At 50.0% G+C, this 12,828-nt stretch overlaps 1 protein-coding gene across 11 annotated transcripts in view; it reads right to left on the bottom strand.

Moving 5' to 3' along the window:
- Positions 1 to 12,828, bottom strand: part of Unc93a (unc-93 homolog A) — a 36,744-nt gene that overhangs the window by 22,998 nt on the left and 918 nt on the right. For 3 of the 11 annotated variants that reach the window (XM_029564511.1, XM_017798670.2, XM_017798675.2), the window contains exons 1-5: positions 11,236 to 11,529; positions 4,903 to 4,955; positions 4,457 to 4,602; positions 986 to 1,167; positions 291 to 520 (exon numbers count right to left, since the gene is read on the bottom strand). In XM_029564511.1, the coding sequence (XP_029420371.1) occupies positions 291 to 520; positions 986 to 1,167; positions 4,457 to 4,602; positions 4,903 to 4,955; positions 11,236 to 11,306 (682 nt within the window). In that variant the 5' untranslated portion in view covers positions 11,307 to 11,529. Of the gene's footprint in view, positions 1 to 290; positions 521 to 985; positions 1,168 to 1,321; positions 1,670 to 4,456; positions 4,956 to 7,201; positions 7,405 to 8,805; positions 8,827 to 9,596; positions 9,673 to 11,235; positions 11,530 to 12,593; positions 12,714 to 12,828 lie in introns of those variants that run through there. The other 8 variants (XM_029564515.1, XM_017798674.2, XM_029564513.1 and 5 more) reach the window with 8 other exon arrangements.

Here is a 12,828-nt window from a genome sequence, read left to right as displayed (position 1 = left end):
GTGGAGGCCAGTGTATGTCGCCTCTGAGAAGCTCACCTGTAAGAACCAGAGGTTGGCTTCCTCCAGCCCGGGGTGGGGACGGATGGACAGACATGAGGCAGATGCTACTCTATGTCCCTGGCTGGGTGAGGTGAAGGAAGACAGACACGGAACACTCTCCTCAGTCACAGATAAGGGGTCTGACAGAGAGTTAAAACACTGGCCAGTTGATCAGTTCCGTAGGGAAATAAGCCACGCAAACCTTCTTGGCAACACCACAGACTCACCTAACACTCAGCCCCCATTCTTACCTTGAGTGGGTGTCTGGGCAAACACCAGAGAGGAAATCAGGTTTCCCCACACTCCAGATGACTGGAATATGAGGAAGAAGATGCCAAAATACTGGTTCACCACATCCTTGCTGAGCTTCCCTGATTTCTGTGCTTCAGAATTTCCCATGATGGTGAGGTAGGTGCAGTGAGCTGACCATAGGGGAGCAGCACCCAGACCCAGGAGGATGGAGGTTGGGATCAGGGTGTACCTGCAAAAGGGCCCAAGAAGGGATCAGGATGCCCCCACACAGGGGCCCTGCAGGGTGGAGTGGAGATCAGAGTACACTGCCCAGGCCAGTGTGATCCCTTTGTTCCTGCCCTAGGCAGTGGAGGTTACAGGGGATGGGTCACTGGTGTCTTCCTGGCCACACTCGCCCTTGAGACTCATCTATATCAGATCCTCCCTGACACTGTTAAGGCCCTGAAAACACCAATGTGAGAGGGAAGCTGAGGGTCTAGGGTAGATCCCAAGGGGAGGTCAGCAATGGGATCAGCAGCAGGAGAGGAGGACCACCAGGAGGCAGGGAGGCTTGGACAGGAAGATGGAGAGGGCATCAACACTGTCCTTCCATGGGAGCTTGGAGGGGGCTGTTCCAACATGGTAGCAGGGGACAGTGGTCATCATGTGAGCGTAAGGCATGCACACTGAGGAGGGTCAGCTAGAGGGGCCGTACCAGCTGGCGTGGAAGCTGCCCAGGGAGAAGGCCACATAGCAGCACATGGAGCCGGCAATGGTCCACTTGCAGCCACACTTCTTGATGAGGATGGGCGGGAGGAACATGGAGGACAGTAGCACAGCGCTATAGAGCGTGCTCAGCGTTGCCACCCCCAAGCCATTCTGGCTGTAGAGGCTGCTCTGTGGAAGAAAGACCAGCCATCAGAGGAGGGGGACAGGTGAGGGGACAGGGTAGGTTGAGGAGACAAGGTGTCGGGGATAAGGTGTAGTTGAGTGCTGGCCTCAGGTTCAAGGTCTCCATAAGTCTTGAGTCACCAGACACCGGGCTTCTTACATGCGGATACCACAGGAAAGCCGAAGAGAGCCAGGGTCGGCCTTCAGCATCATGGAGGCAGCAGCAGGGCTGCTGGGGGCTCTGTGAGGTCTTCGGTACTCTCCCTGGCGCTGAGTGTGAAGGCATCCCTGGAGGAGCTACAGGGAAGACACTGGGAGCAGAGGCAGGACATGTGCATCCCAAAGCCCTGGGCTGCCTGGTGACCACACAGGTTCACCTTGCTTCTTCTTGTTGCTGTTCCACAGGAGGGGCCTGGCTGAACTCTGGTCTGAACCGATCCAGAGATAAAAATCCAAAGATAAAAACAGAGCCAGACAAGTGAAGACATAAGACAGTCATAAGGCCAAAGCAAGCTTTTGTGGTCAAAGAAAACAGGAAAACTGTTTCTTCCTCTTATTTTGCTTGGAAGAGAAAAGGAAAGGGAGGAGGAGGTGAAGAAGAGGATGAGGAAGAGGAGGCAGAGGGAGGAGGGGAGCAGGAGGAGGGGGAGAAGTGTGCGGAGGGGGTGGCAAAGCTCTGGTGATACTCAAGGAAATTAGAGCCCCAAGACCTCCATCAGCTGAGACGGGGAGGAGGGGAGCAGGAGGAGGGGGAGAAGTGTGCGGAGGGGGTGGCAAAGTTCTGGTGATACTCAAGGAAATTAGAGCCCCAAGACCAGCTGAGACATGTGTGAAGGCATAGGACAGGCAAGGGGCCAGCTATCCAGCAGTGAAGTCCTAGAGCTGAAGGGTGTGGAGGAGCCACGTCTGCTGCGATCTCCCCTGTGATGAAGCAGCATGGAGCTCAGGCTACTTCTGTCAGACATCTCCAGTGCTTCTAGAGAGTTTGCTAGAGCTAGACCACAGGAACCTCTGTATGTTGGGGACCTGGATGGATGCGGGGAGCCCAGGGAGAGCTTCGAAATGTTTTGAGCAAATGAGCATTCCCAGATGATTTCTTCTTTTAGCAAATGTCCACGAGTGCCTTCCACACCCCAGGGCAAGTAGATAGCATTGCCCTAAAATGTGGTGATGCCCATGGAGCTGGTCTTTGCGTCCTGGCACATGCAGATGGCTGGCTGATGACAGAAAAGTAAACAGGCACATGCAGCGATGTGGCACCTGCCTAAACACACAGTTAGGTACAACTCCAGGGCTTACGAGGGGAAAAGGTCCCATCCTGTCCAGAGCAGCATGGGGACTCTCGGGAATGAGGCCCTCTGTTCCTGCTGGGACTGCTGGGCTTCAAGAACTCGGCAGCTCTTTGGAGCCTAAGAATGAAGCCAACAGGACAAAGCCTGTGAAATCGAGGATGGAGTGGGTTCCTGCAACCCCACTGGGGTCCAGCCGTCCTGAAGTCATGCCTGTCCATCTGTCCATACACCCTTTTTTGATGAAGCCCATCCTGATTAGTGAAAGTCATTGTCCTGTTAAGATGTGCTTATATGCAATGCGGTCTGGGTCGGTGGACAAGACAATCAGGCCAGTGAGGGCTGGGACTAGGGTGCGGCTGGTGAGTGATGGAAAGTAGTGGGACTGGTCTTTGCCCCTTGAGTGCCACCAGAGCAGACAGCCTGGTTGTCTTATGTTTACAATTTTTGAGGAGGAAATAATGCCACCAAGCAAGTGGCTCCCATTCCACGGGCCCCAGAGGAGCAGGGGTGCTCTGGTGACACTGAGACACGGCTGCTCATGGTAAAAGTGAGGCCAGATGTGGGCTGCATGGCTCCTGCCTGGAGGCTTCCCAGGGACCAGGGCCCCTGAGGCCACACTCTTCTGCCTGCTGTCATCTGTAGCCACACACCTGCCCTCACAAGCCATCGGCCACCAGCACTAAGGTTCTCCCTGCCACCTGCCATCTCCAACTTCCTCATCCAGGGCCCAATTTGCAGTTGACTGAGTCACCACCACATCCACGATTGCACCTTGACTCTTGACACGGAGCTGTCCTGCCTGACACTGTGCCACAGAGCACCCTTCAGTGCTGGAGCCTGCTGAAGGAGTATTGCTGCCGTCCACACCGTCACCAAGTTCTCCTTTCAGAACATGCACTCTGACCCACGGGAACTCAGTTCACCTCCATACAGCCCAGGGTTTCACACACACCCATCATGAGGTTCTGCAGGTGTGCACTCCGACACCGAGGTGGAGAGGGGGACCATGTCTCCGTCCTCTTGCTTGAGAGTCACGGCTGCCATTCCTTTGTTCTTTGTGAGCTTCATCTGAAACAGACTCCAGTGGGTGTTTGATGGAGAAACAAACCAGAGAATTCCAGCTAGATTCCAGCCTCTTTGCCAGCCTCCAGGTCCATAGTGTTTGAGGAGCACCGGTGAGGACGGAACCTTCTATTCTGAGTCCTGTGTAGCTTGGTTCAGCCCTGAGCACGCACAAGATGTCTGATTGACAGCCATTTAATACTGCGGGTACACTCATCACCAGAAGTCAGGAAACACGATCCTGAGTGAGTGACTGCACCGGGGGACAGCAACAGCTCTTATTCCTGGCCAGTCCTAGGATTCCCCAGAGGGTCTGTTTCTCGTAAAAGTCCTACTTGAAATGTAACTACCACAGGAGATGTCAAGCCCTCCCCACATCCACAAGACCTAGGTCCACGTGACCCAGATGCACAGGACCCATGTCTACATGACCCAGGGTCACATGGCCTAAGTCCCGGCCTCTTAGAGCCTTAGTTTTCATATAGCCTCACAGATCTGAGCAGGGAGAATTCCATAATATTTCAAAATGTAGACTATTTTGTCAAAGTCCACAGTTTTGCTTAAAGCTTGCTTAGAATCTATGAGACAAAGGGAGGTTTAATAAACTCACATTTCTTTTCAACCACAAAGCCCAGGGCATAGTCCCATAACACCCAGTGGTTTCCTTTTAACCACCCAAAGGCAAAAAGCCCTTTGCACTTCTGCCCTGGGTCAAACACACCCAGGCATGTAGACTCTTGTGCAGTCCTGGTAGGTAGAACATAAGCTGAAGCTGAACCTTTAGGATTTCATCTGAAAAGCCATGGTTTATTTCAGAGGATTGGGTGGGGGTATGAAAGTGGACTGGATAAAAAGAACCTCATTTTTTTCATCCTCTGGGGCCATGGGGCCATGGGAAGCCTAGGGTCCAGGTCGAGATACTGTGACAAGGGCATACTTACCTGCAGGTTCTGCAGGCCTCCGTAGGCAGTGAAGAGGAGGAGGAATCCAAAAGAAACCACCAGGACATTCTTGAGGCTCCTCTCCATTGTGTGGACCGAGGTGTCAGTACCAGTGAATGTCAGTGGACGTGAGTATGTGTAGCTCCCTAAAAGAAACCAACTGAAGCCCAGGAAATGGAGCTGGTCCCAAGCAGCCCGTCGTCTCTCTGAGTCAGATGTGGGTTAGTTATTGAAGCTGTGGCTGGTTAAGGTGCTTGGCTTTCCTGGCCCTGCGGTGCACAGGCTGCATGTCACTCATTCACACTGTCCACCTTGTGCTTTCTTTCTGGGGCAGAGATCATGACTTATCAACTTCTGTGCGATTGTTCTTTTTCCTACTGATTTCAGATAGGTGTGATCTTTTTGTTAAGTGGTGAATGTCACATTTGGTGAGTATTTACCAGTACCTCTTGTGTCCAGAGATGTTGCCAATGGCGCAGAACGCGGACTGTTCCTTCGTCTAAAGAACAAAGCAAAAATGTCAGCTTTCAAGTACATAATCTAGGCTTCTGAGAAAGAGGAAATGTGATGATAAGATCCTGGGCCAAAGTCTTTTTTTTACAAAGACATGTGCTTTTACAATGTTGCAGTATCACTTTAAATGATGAGCACGGTACTTGCCACCTGCAGAACACTTTAACATGCACCACTTCATGCTGTGACACATCATTCAAAACTTAGACCCTGTGGTGGTTGAAAGCCCGTAGGCTCAGGTATTTCAACACTGGGTCCCCAGTTAGTAGCGCTGTTTGGAGGTTCAGCTTTGGTTTAAGAAGTTCATCACTGGAGGTGGGTTTCAAGGGTTTATCCTCTTGCCCCACCCGCTTCTTGTTCCTTCTGCTTCCTGCCTACGGATGGACGTGATCAGCCAGCTTCCTACTCTGGCTGCCTGGTACCATACCTCCTCCCGTTTTGACTCTCCCTCGAGAACTATAAGCCCAAATAAACTCTTTCTTCTATAAGTTGCTTTTGGTCAATGAATTTTATTACAGCAACAAAAAAGTAACTAATATGGACCCATTTACAAGACAGGACTCAGCTTCCGCAAAGCCCAGGAATTTGCTTATTTCAGGCCCGAACAACTCAGCAGCCACCAGGCACAAGTGTCCACTAGACTCTTTTTTTTTTTTTTTTTTTTTTTGTCTTTTTGAGACAGGGTCTCCTTATAGTTCCAGCTGGCCTAGAATTCACTAGACCAGACTGGCCTTGAACTCACAGAGATCCGCCAGCCTCTGCCTCCCGAGAGCTGGGATTAAAGCGTGCGCCACCACACCCAGCCACTGAGCTCTTAAATCACAGTTGGGTGCAACTGGGGAACTGAATTTGGAATTGTGTTTCATTTAGTCAGTCAACATGAACATTCTAGTGGGTGCATGTGGCTGCTGGCTGCTGTACTGGACAGGGCAGGTCTAGAGCTTCAAACAGCTTTCCCAGACTGAATAACCAACGACCAAACAAGAGCCCTTTCTACTCAACTGCTGATAAAGTTCATTGTTTGCAGACTGTTCCCAAAGTTGTATGTCCTTCGTCATTTCTACCCAGTGTGGATCAAGAAAGTGAATCTTGCAGTATTGGTAACTCATGGTGGGAAGCAGGCCACCCTGTTTAAGTAGCGTGACTACCAATAATGGTTAGAAGATCCTTGTAACTTAACTTATTCTTATGAAAATAAAAGCCTTAAGAAATACATGGCTTCATATATTGACTAAACATGGGTTATTATACTAATACAGACATGAAAGCGATACAATCTAGTAAGAGATTCTAACCATGGGGACCCCCCTTGGGAGAAAGCCCAGTCAGTGATACACTTATGGAACAAGCACGAGGACCTGAATTTGAGCCTAGAACCCACGCTGGGCATGACAAAGTATACCTGTCATCCCAGTGCTATAGGGAGATGGAGACAGGAGGGCCCCTGGGACTCACTGGCCAGCCAGTCCAGTGTGATTGGTGAGCTCCAGACCCATAAGAGGGCTAAAGAAGGTCGACAGCAGTTCTGAGAATGACTTCTGAGTGACAAATCAGAGTGCTGCTCTGATTTCTACATGCGCACACACCTGTACACACATGACCATGCACACCCATATGAACTTGTGAACAAGAGACTGTAATGGTGAAAACAGGCTTGATCTTTGTCCTTTAACCCTCTGCCATCTCAGGAAGATCACGTTAGCCTCTGAATCTTGGTTTCCTGTGACAAATGAGGTTGCAAAAGTCTAAGAGCTAACAAGAAAGGCTTGCAACCACTCTAACTAATTATCGTAATCACCAGGAAAGGTCAATAAGATGCTGTTTTGACCTTCAGAGGTAGAAGAGTTGGGGCGATATTGAAAGGAACCGAGCACCTACTATTGCATGGACTCCCACACTAATCTTGCTACTAGTTAATGAGGTTTTTTTTTTGTCTTTTTGAGACAGGGTCTCCCTGCTGCCCCAGCTGACGTGGAACTCACTATGCAGACCAGGCTGGCCTTGAACTCACATACATCTGCCTTCCTCTGCCTCCTGAGTGCTGCAATTAAAGGCGTGCACCACCTCACAGGCCAGCTAATGAATTTTGACTTCCTTTTAATTTCTTGACTGTTTAGGTAGATGTCAGCCCCAGATCCTGTCTACGATCCGCCAGATGATCTGTGTGTTCACAGACTTCTGGAACTCTCTCTGCACTCTTGGGTTCTTCCTCCCTTGGTTGCTGAACCTTACCGGGACTATCTTCTGAGTTGACAAACGGCCCCAGGAGCAACTTCTAAAGGCTGCTGTCTCAGCTCCTCATAGTCCATCCGGATCTCCTGGGGAGCTCTGTGTCTGTGAAGTTTCACCTCTGCAAGTCAGAGCCACCGGCCCGCGGTTTCTGACATCAGTGCTTTGACCACGTCTCCCTGAGTCCTCTCCATGTCAAGAGGGACCTTGAAAGTGAGGAGCATTGTTCAAAGGCTGCGGGAGAAGATGCTCCTTATGGGAGCTGCCTATGGGCACCGCCCCAAATCTAACTGAGGATGGATTTCAGATGTGGTCACCCAAGATTCCCTCATTGCCAAAATAAGGGGCGCTCTATCTACCTAGACCCTGACAGCGCCCCCCACCCCCACTGACACATTTCTGCAGTCCTGAACTTGGACCACAGGACAGAAGAGCAAACTGCACACAGAGAACCTGTGAACCTTAAGTGAACCTGGTCAGGGCTGACTTCCCATGGCTGGAGGGATTTAGATGGAGAGCCTTCAAAAGTACCAATAATCACGCCACCTGTTTCTATTAGAAAAGTGATGGTTTTGCAGATGTGTGCAGATCGGACCTCTCTTAGTGGGTAGAGAGCAAAGGACCCAAAACTTAATATAAAGCTTAAGGAAGGACACTGGATGGTGCAGGTGACCTCACCAGCCACTAGAGGCCACTGTCCTGCTAGCACCCTTCTCTCCAAATGCTGCGAGGAATTTTTAAATCAGTAAACTTCCTGCCGAGAAGCTAAAGATTGCTCTTAATTTAAGGGAAGTCTAATCAGTGGTTTGCCCTTTTAAGGAAGATGTTCATGTGAGCAACTTATCATCAGTTTTCTTGGCATTTACATCTGACATCTAAAAGCAACGCTAAATAAGTATTTCCGGAGCCTATTCATTTCCTGCAGGAAGATGAAGTATCCTTACAGGGTACCTGCAGCTTGGGAGGAGGCTTCCTCTTAGTAAGGTGCTGCCCTCTCAGTGTAGACTACCAACCCCAGATGTACAGCAATAACCTGGCTAGGTAGACGACCTCCTGAGTGAAAAGAGGGCTAGCCTGGACACGGTGCTCTTCCTCAGTGAGGCACAACCTGTGCCAGTCTGAAAAAAAGCTCAGTGATGAGTTAGCTGTTGTCAGTGAGGCCCTTCGGCTAATTTCTACTACTTATCGGAGAGCCCAGACCCATCTTAACAGAACTGCTCTCATCTGATGACTTCCATGGAGCCCCAGGTTGGCAGAGACCATGAGGGCCTGAGATTCCGGGCCTCCTGGCTTTCAGAGGTCCCAGTATCTGCCTCCATTACTGGCATTTGAGTGGCCTGACTAGCCATCTAATCTGACTGTGGAGCCTGCAGAGCCACTGACCATGGCATCCAGTCCAGCTAAGGTGCCCCTACTCTGTAGAGAGGAAGGAAGCCAGCTGGCCATCCCTACCTTCCTCTCTCCCTGCTGCTGTGTCAGGCTAGCTAGACCAAGCAGAGTTCAGAAAATTTTCACTGGCCCACTCTCACACTCTAAAGCATGAGACAGGCCCTGCTTTAGGACATGCCTGTGTGTGCATAGCAAACACCTTTGCTTTCTAAACATACCTTCCTTTTCTCTCCGGTGCCTGCTACTGCCTGTCTCTCCAAATGATGCAAGGACTTTTTAAACCAGTAAGCTATTTCAAAGCTCCACCTCTACATTTATCCATGGATACTACCTCGGGCCACCCTGCACCAGGTGGTAGTATAGTGCTGGGGCAGAGCGCTGACAGGATGGCCAGGAGCCTGTGCTCCTGGGGGCCAAGAGCCAATGGAGAAAAGACACACACAGCTAAGCAAATACAGGAGTCAAGTCAAACTCGAGTGGCTTTAAATGCTGGACCAAAGGCAGAGCCGTTAATAGGACACAAGCTTGGGGGCAAGAAACACACACATACATCCCTCTCCACAAGGGCAGCAGTGTAACACCCACTACCAACCAAGAGCAGACTGGTCCCACAAATGCCCTGTCAGGGAAACCTGGTTCTGCTCAGCGCAGCATGTCCGCTCAGTAGAGCTGGCGGTTCTTAGATGTGTAAGAGTCACTGATTCTTGGCCTTTCGGCCAAGATCAAATGCATAACAATCAGCAAGTGCCGTGAGGAGCTGAGATCTGGACAGGCGAGGGACAGCCACATGTGTCCACAGCTCGCAAACAAGGGACACAGAGTGGCAATAGCACTGTGTATTTTTTGCAATCAATCGATCGCTCTGTCTCCATGAGCAAAGTCACAGCAGTGTTAAGTTATGCTGGGAAAGTTCCAAGGACAACTTGGACCCTTTGCTCCTCAGCACCCACACCCATAAGGCCGGAACTTTGTCCCCACACTAGAGAAATGTCACCCAGTGCCGATTTACCTAGCTCTGTGGTCTTGCTTCCAGTCGCTACCTGGCACGCAGCTTCTTAAGTCTCCGAGAGTGTTAGACTCTACCACAGTTTCCAGGTTTGTTTTTAATGAGCTATTCAGAACAACCGTGCCTTGTCCAAAGACATTGGGAAATCACCATTGGGCAACATTTGTCTTTGTGCCAGTGGGTGGCAAGTCCTGTTTATAAAGTGCCAATCCACTGACAGTCACCATGCTAGAAACTGTGGAACCAGCCCTGGGGAAGGGGCTGCAGGGGGTTACCGAGGGGTTACTGAGTCCCTTTGCAAAAGCTCCTACTAAAAATTAGTGCTTGGAGCCAGGTGTGGTGGTATATGCCTTTAATCCCAGTGCTTAGGAGACAGAGACAGGCAGATCTCTTTGAGTTCAAGGCCAGCCTGGTCTACATAGTGAGTTCCAGCACAGCTGGGGCTACAGGGAGACCCTGTCTCAAAAAGACAAAAAAAAAAAAAAAAAAAAAAAATTAGTGCTTGGTTTGAAAAACATCAGGAAAAGTCATTTTCATTAAGTCACATATGCGTGTGTATGTGCACACATGAATATGTTGTAAATGTAAGCGTGTATAATACACATCACATTACATATGCAGTGTATACAGGTGCATCTATCTGTATAGGTGTACACGCGTGCTGTGTATGCATACCTACATACAGAAAATCTAATGACGTGTGTCAAACCTTCCTCTAGGAGTTAAGGAGGAAAAGGCCTTTTTTGTAATTGATGAACCTGTGTACTATCCTATAGCCCCAAGAATAGCATCTAATTTTAAAATGATAATAATAATTAATAATAAGAATGGTTCTTGTTTTTTTATTTTTTATTTTTTTATTTTTTTTGGTCTTTTCGAGGCAGGGTTTCCCTGTAGACCCAGCTGTCCTGGATTCACTATGGAGACCAGGCTGGCCTTGAACTCACAGAGATCGGCATGCTGGGATTAAAGGCGTGCGCCCAGCCTAATAATGTTTTTAAGGAAACAATACTTTAAAAAATAATTTTCTGCCAGGCGTGGGAGTGCACGCCTATAGTCCCAGCACTTGGGAGGCAGAGGCAGGCGGATCTCTGTGAGTTCAAGGCCAGCCTGTCTACATAGTGAGTTCTAAGACAGCTGGGGCTACAGGGAGACCCTGCTTCAAAAAGACAAAAAAAATAAAAAATAAATTTTCTTAAGAAAAACTCTGAAAAGTAAATTAGAGCACCCAATGAGTCTGAGCAGTCCTTTGTGCTAGGATCAGGTAGGGCCAGGACTCAGGCCACAGGTCTAACCTCTTTCTAACCCATCGTAAATAGGCCAAGTCATGGAAGGTACCTTAGTTTTATTGGTTACCCGTGTTTGTGACCCCCCGGTTTCCCAGGTGTCTGCCCAGGGATTCACACAGCTACTACAGAAGAACAGAACAGGGCAGACGTAGGAGGAGTAGCCTGCCTGGCCTGTGCCTCAGCTCCCCAGACCCCTCCACCCCCCAGCTCTACTTCCTGCAGGCCCACCCAGGCTATCTCCTTGCACAAGGACAGGAAACTCCTTTTGGCTGCACTTCTTGAAAGAAGCCACATGCAGAGCCCAGGCCCCTGGGGCAACCCTGGTAGACAGCTGTGCAGATGGGAGTACTCACTTAGCAAATGTATCCTGAATTCTTTGCCTTAGATACAGAGGTGGCCCATGACAAAACCAAGCCAGACCCATTTCCTTGTCTGGAGCTGTGGTTTGGGGGCGATAGTCTCAAATGGCCAGCAGGACAGGCTCCCCGGCTGCCTCCTTTGGGGCAGCTGTGCATATCTGTACAGACCTGTCCATGCCCCTCTGTGGCACCACCTAGCAGTATCCTAAGGCTAAGATGGCCAGGTGGGCTCAGGGAGGGGCTGTCCGTCAAGCAGCCGAGGAAGAAGTCAGGTTGATGCTGTGCTTGGGGAACAGGCAGGATTGTGACGCACAAGGGAGGGCACAGCTCAGCATTTGCTCACAGTGAGGTACTGTGGGAGGAGCTGGCCTTCCCCTGAGTCTGTCAGCTGTGGAGGATGTGCAGCTTCCTCACGTGGGGGCCCCCAGAGTGAAACCCTAGTGCTCTAAACAGCTGTAAGAAACAAATCATTGTGGTCTGTTTTCAGTAGGAGGTACGTTTAGAGCTCATTGATGAATTATGGACAAGCAAGAGGCACTGGGCCTGTCTTCTCCAGCTGGCTGCTGGAGCTTGCTTGCCTGGGTGCATGTTAGTTTGCCTTAGGGTTGAAAAGTTAATCTACATGATTAAGCCCACCTATCAGAAGAAGGGAAGAGATCTGTACCCCAGTCAGATGGGGAATTTGGGGTCAGGACTTTGCTAGACAAAAGAGGAAAGATTGTACCTCCCCAGAGAACTCAGCAGATGAGGAATTCAGGGGCAGGGAAATGCTATTAGGAATATAAAAACCACTGTTCTGTGTCAAACCGGCCCACCATTCATTCCTGCATTTTGTCTAGGCTGATGCCCAACTTCCACAGAACTGGAAATAAATGTCTCACTTTCACTACTCTGTCTCCATCACTTTTTTTATGAAGTGAGGATCATTGCCACTCACGCAGCCAAGATTTGGCAGCACACCCAGGGCTGCTCGGTCTCTGCGTGAACCCAGGTCCAGGGCCCTGAAGATCAGCTGTGTGTGGACACTGGACTCAGTCACGTGTTTTTCAAATAAGCCTGGTATTGTTTTATCTCTCCCCCAGGTGTTCAGTTTATAGCTAGCATTGACTTGAGCATCTCCGTGTTCCAACAAGCTGTTGTACCACCTCATTGGACCATGTAAGGTGAAGCCCAACAAGAGCTGGGGCTCTGAACACAGGGTGGGCACCTGGGCCCATGTACCCCTCACCTCCGCCCCAGGCTGAGTGCTTTCAAATTGTTTCCAAACAACTTTGCTCACCACCTTCTCTCTGTAGTTCTACCTTATGGGAGCTAAGTATCTGGACTCACTTCTTTCTTTATTGAGCACTTACTGTGTGTCATTCACGGTACCCGGCTGTGTCTGGGGCGCTGCAATCACTCATCCTCACAGTCCATGGGGGGAAGGCCATAGAGAGTGAACTTTTTTTAGTGCAGAGAATGCTTCCTGGGCTCTGGTGGAAGGAACACAATGGTTGAAAATGCCTGTGCACTGATCTTGAAATCTCCCTCCTTCTCCAGTGCTCCGAACAGCCCTGAGATTGTGTTCTGTAGGACAGCCCAGACCAG

The sequence above is a fragment of the Nannospalax galili genome, unplaced genomic scaffold (genome assembly GCF_000622305.1).
Source record: "Nannospalax galili isolate Female #2095 unplaced genomic scaffold, S.galili_v1.0 scaffold1157, whole genome shotgun sequence".
NCBI lineage: Eukaryota > Metazoa > Chordata > Mammalia > Rodentia > Spalacidae > Nannospalax > Nannospalax galili.
This window is presented reverse-complemented; position numbering and strand designations above follow the sequence as displayed.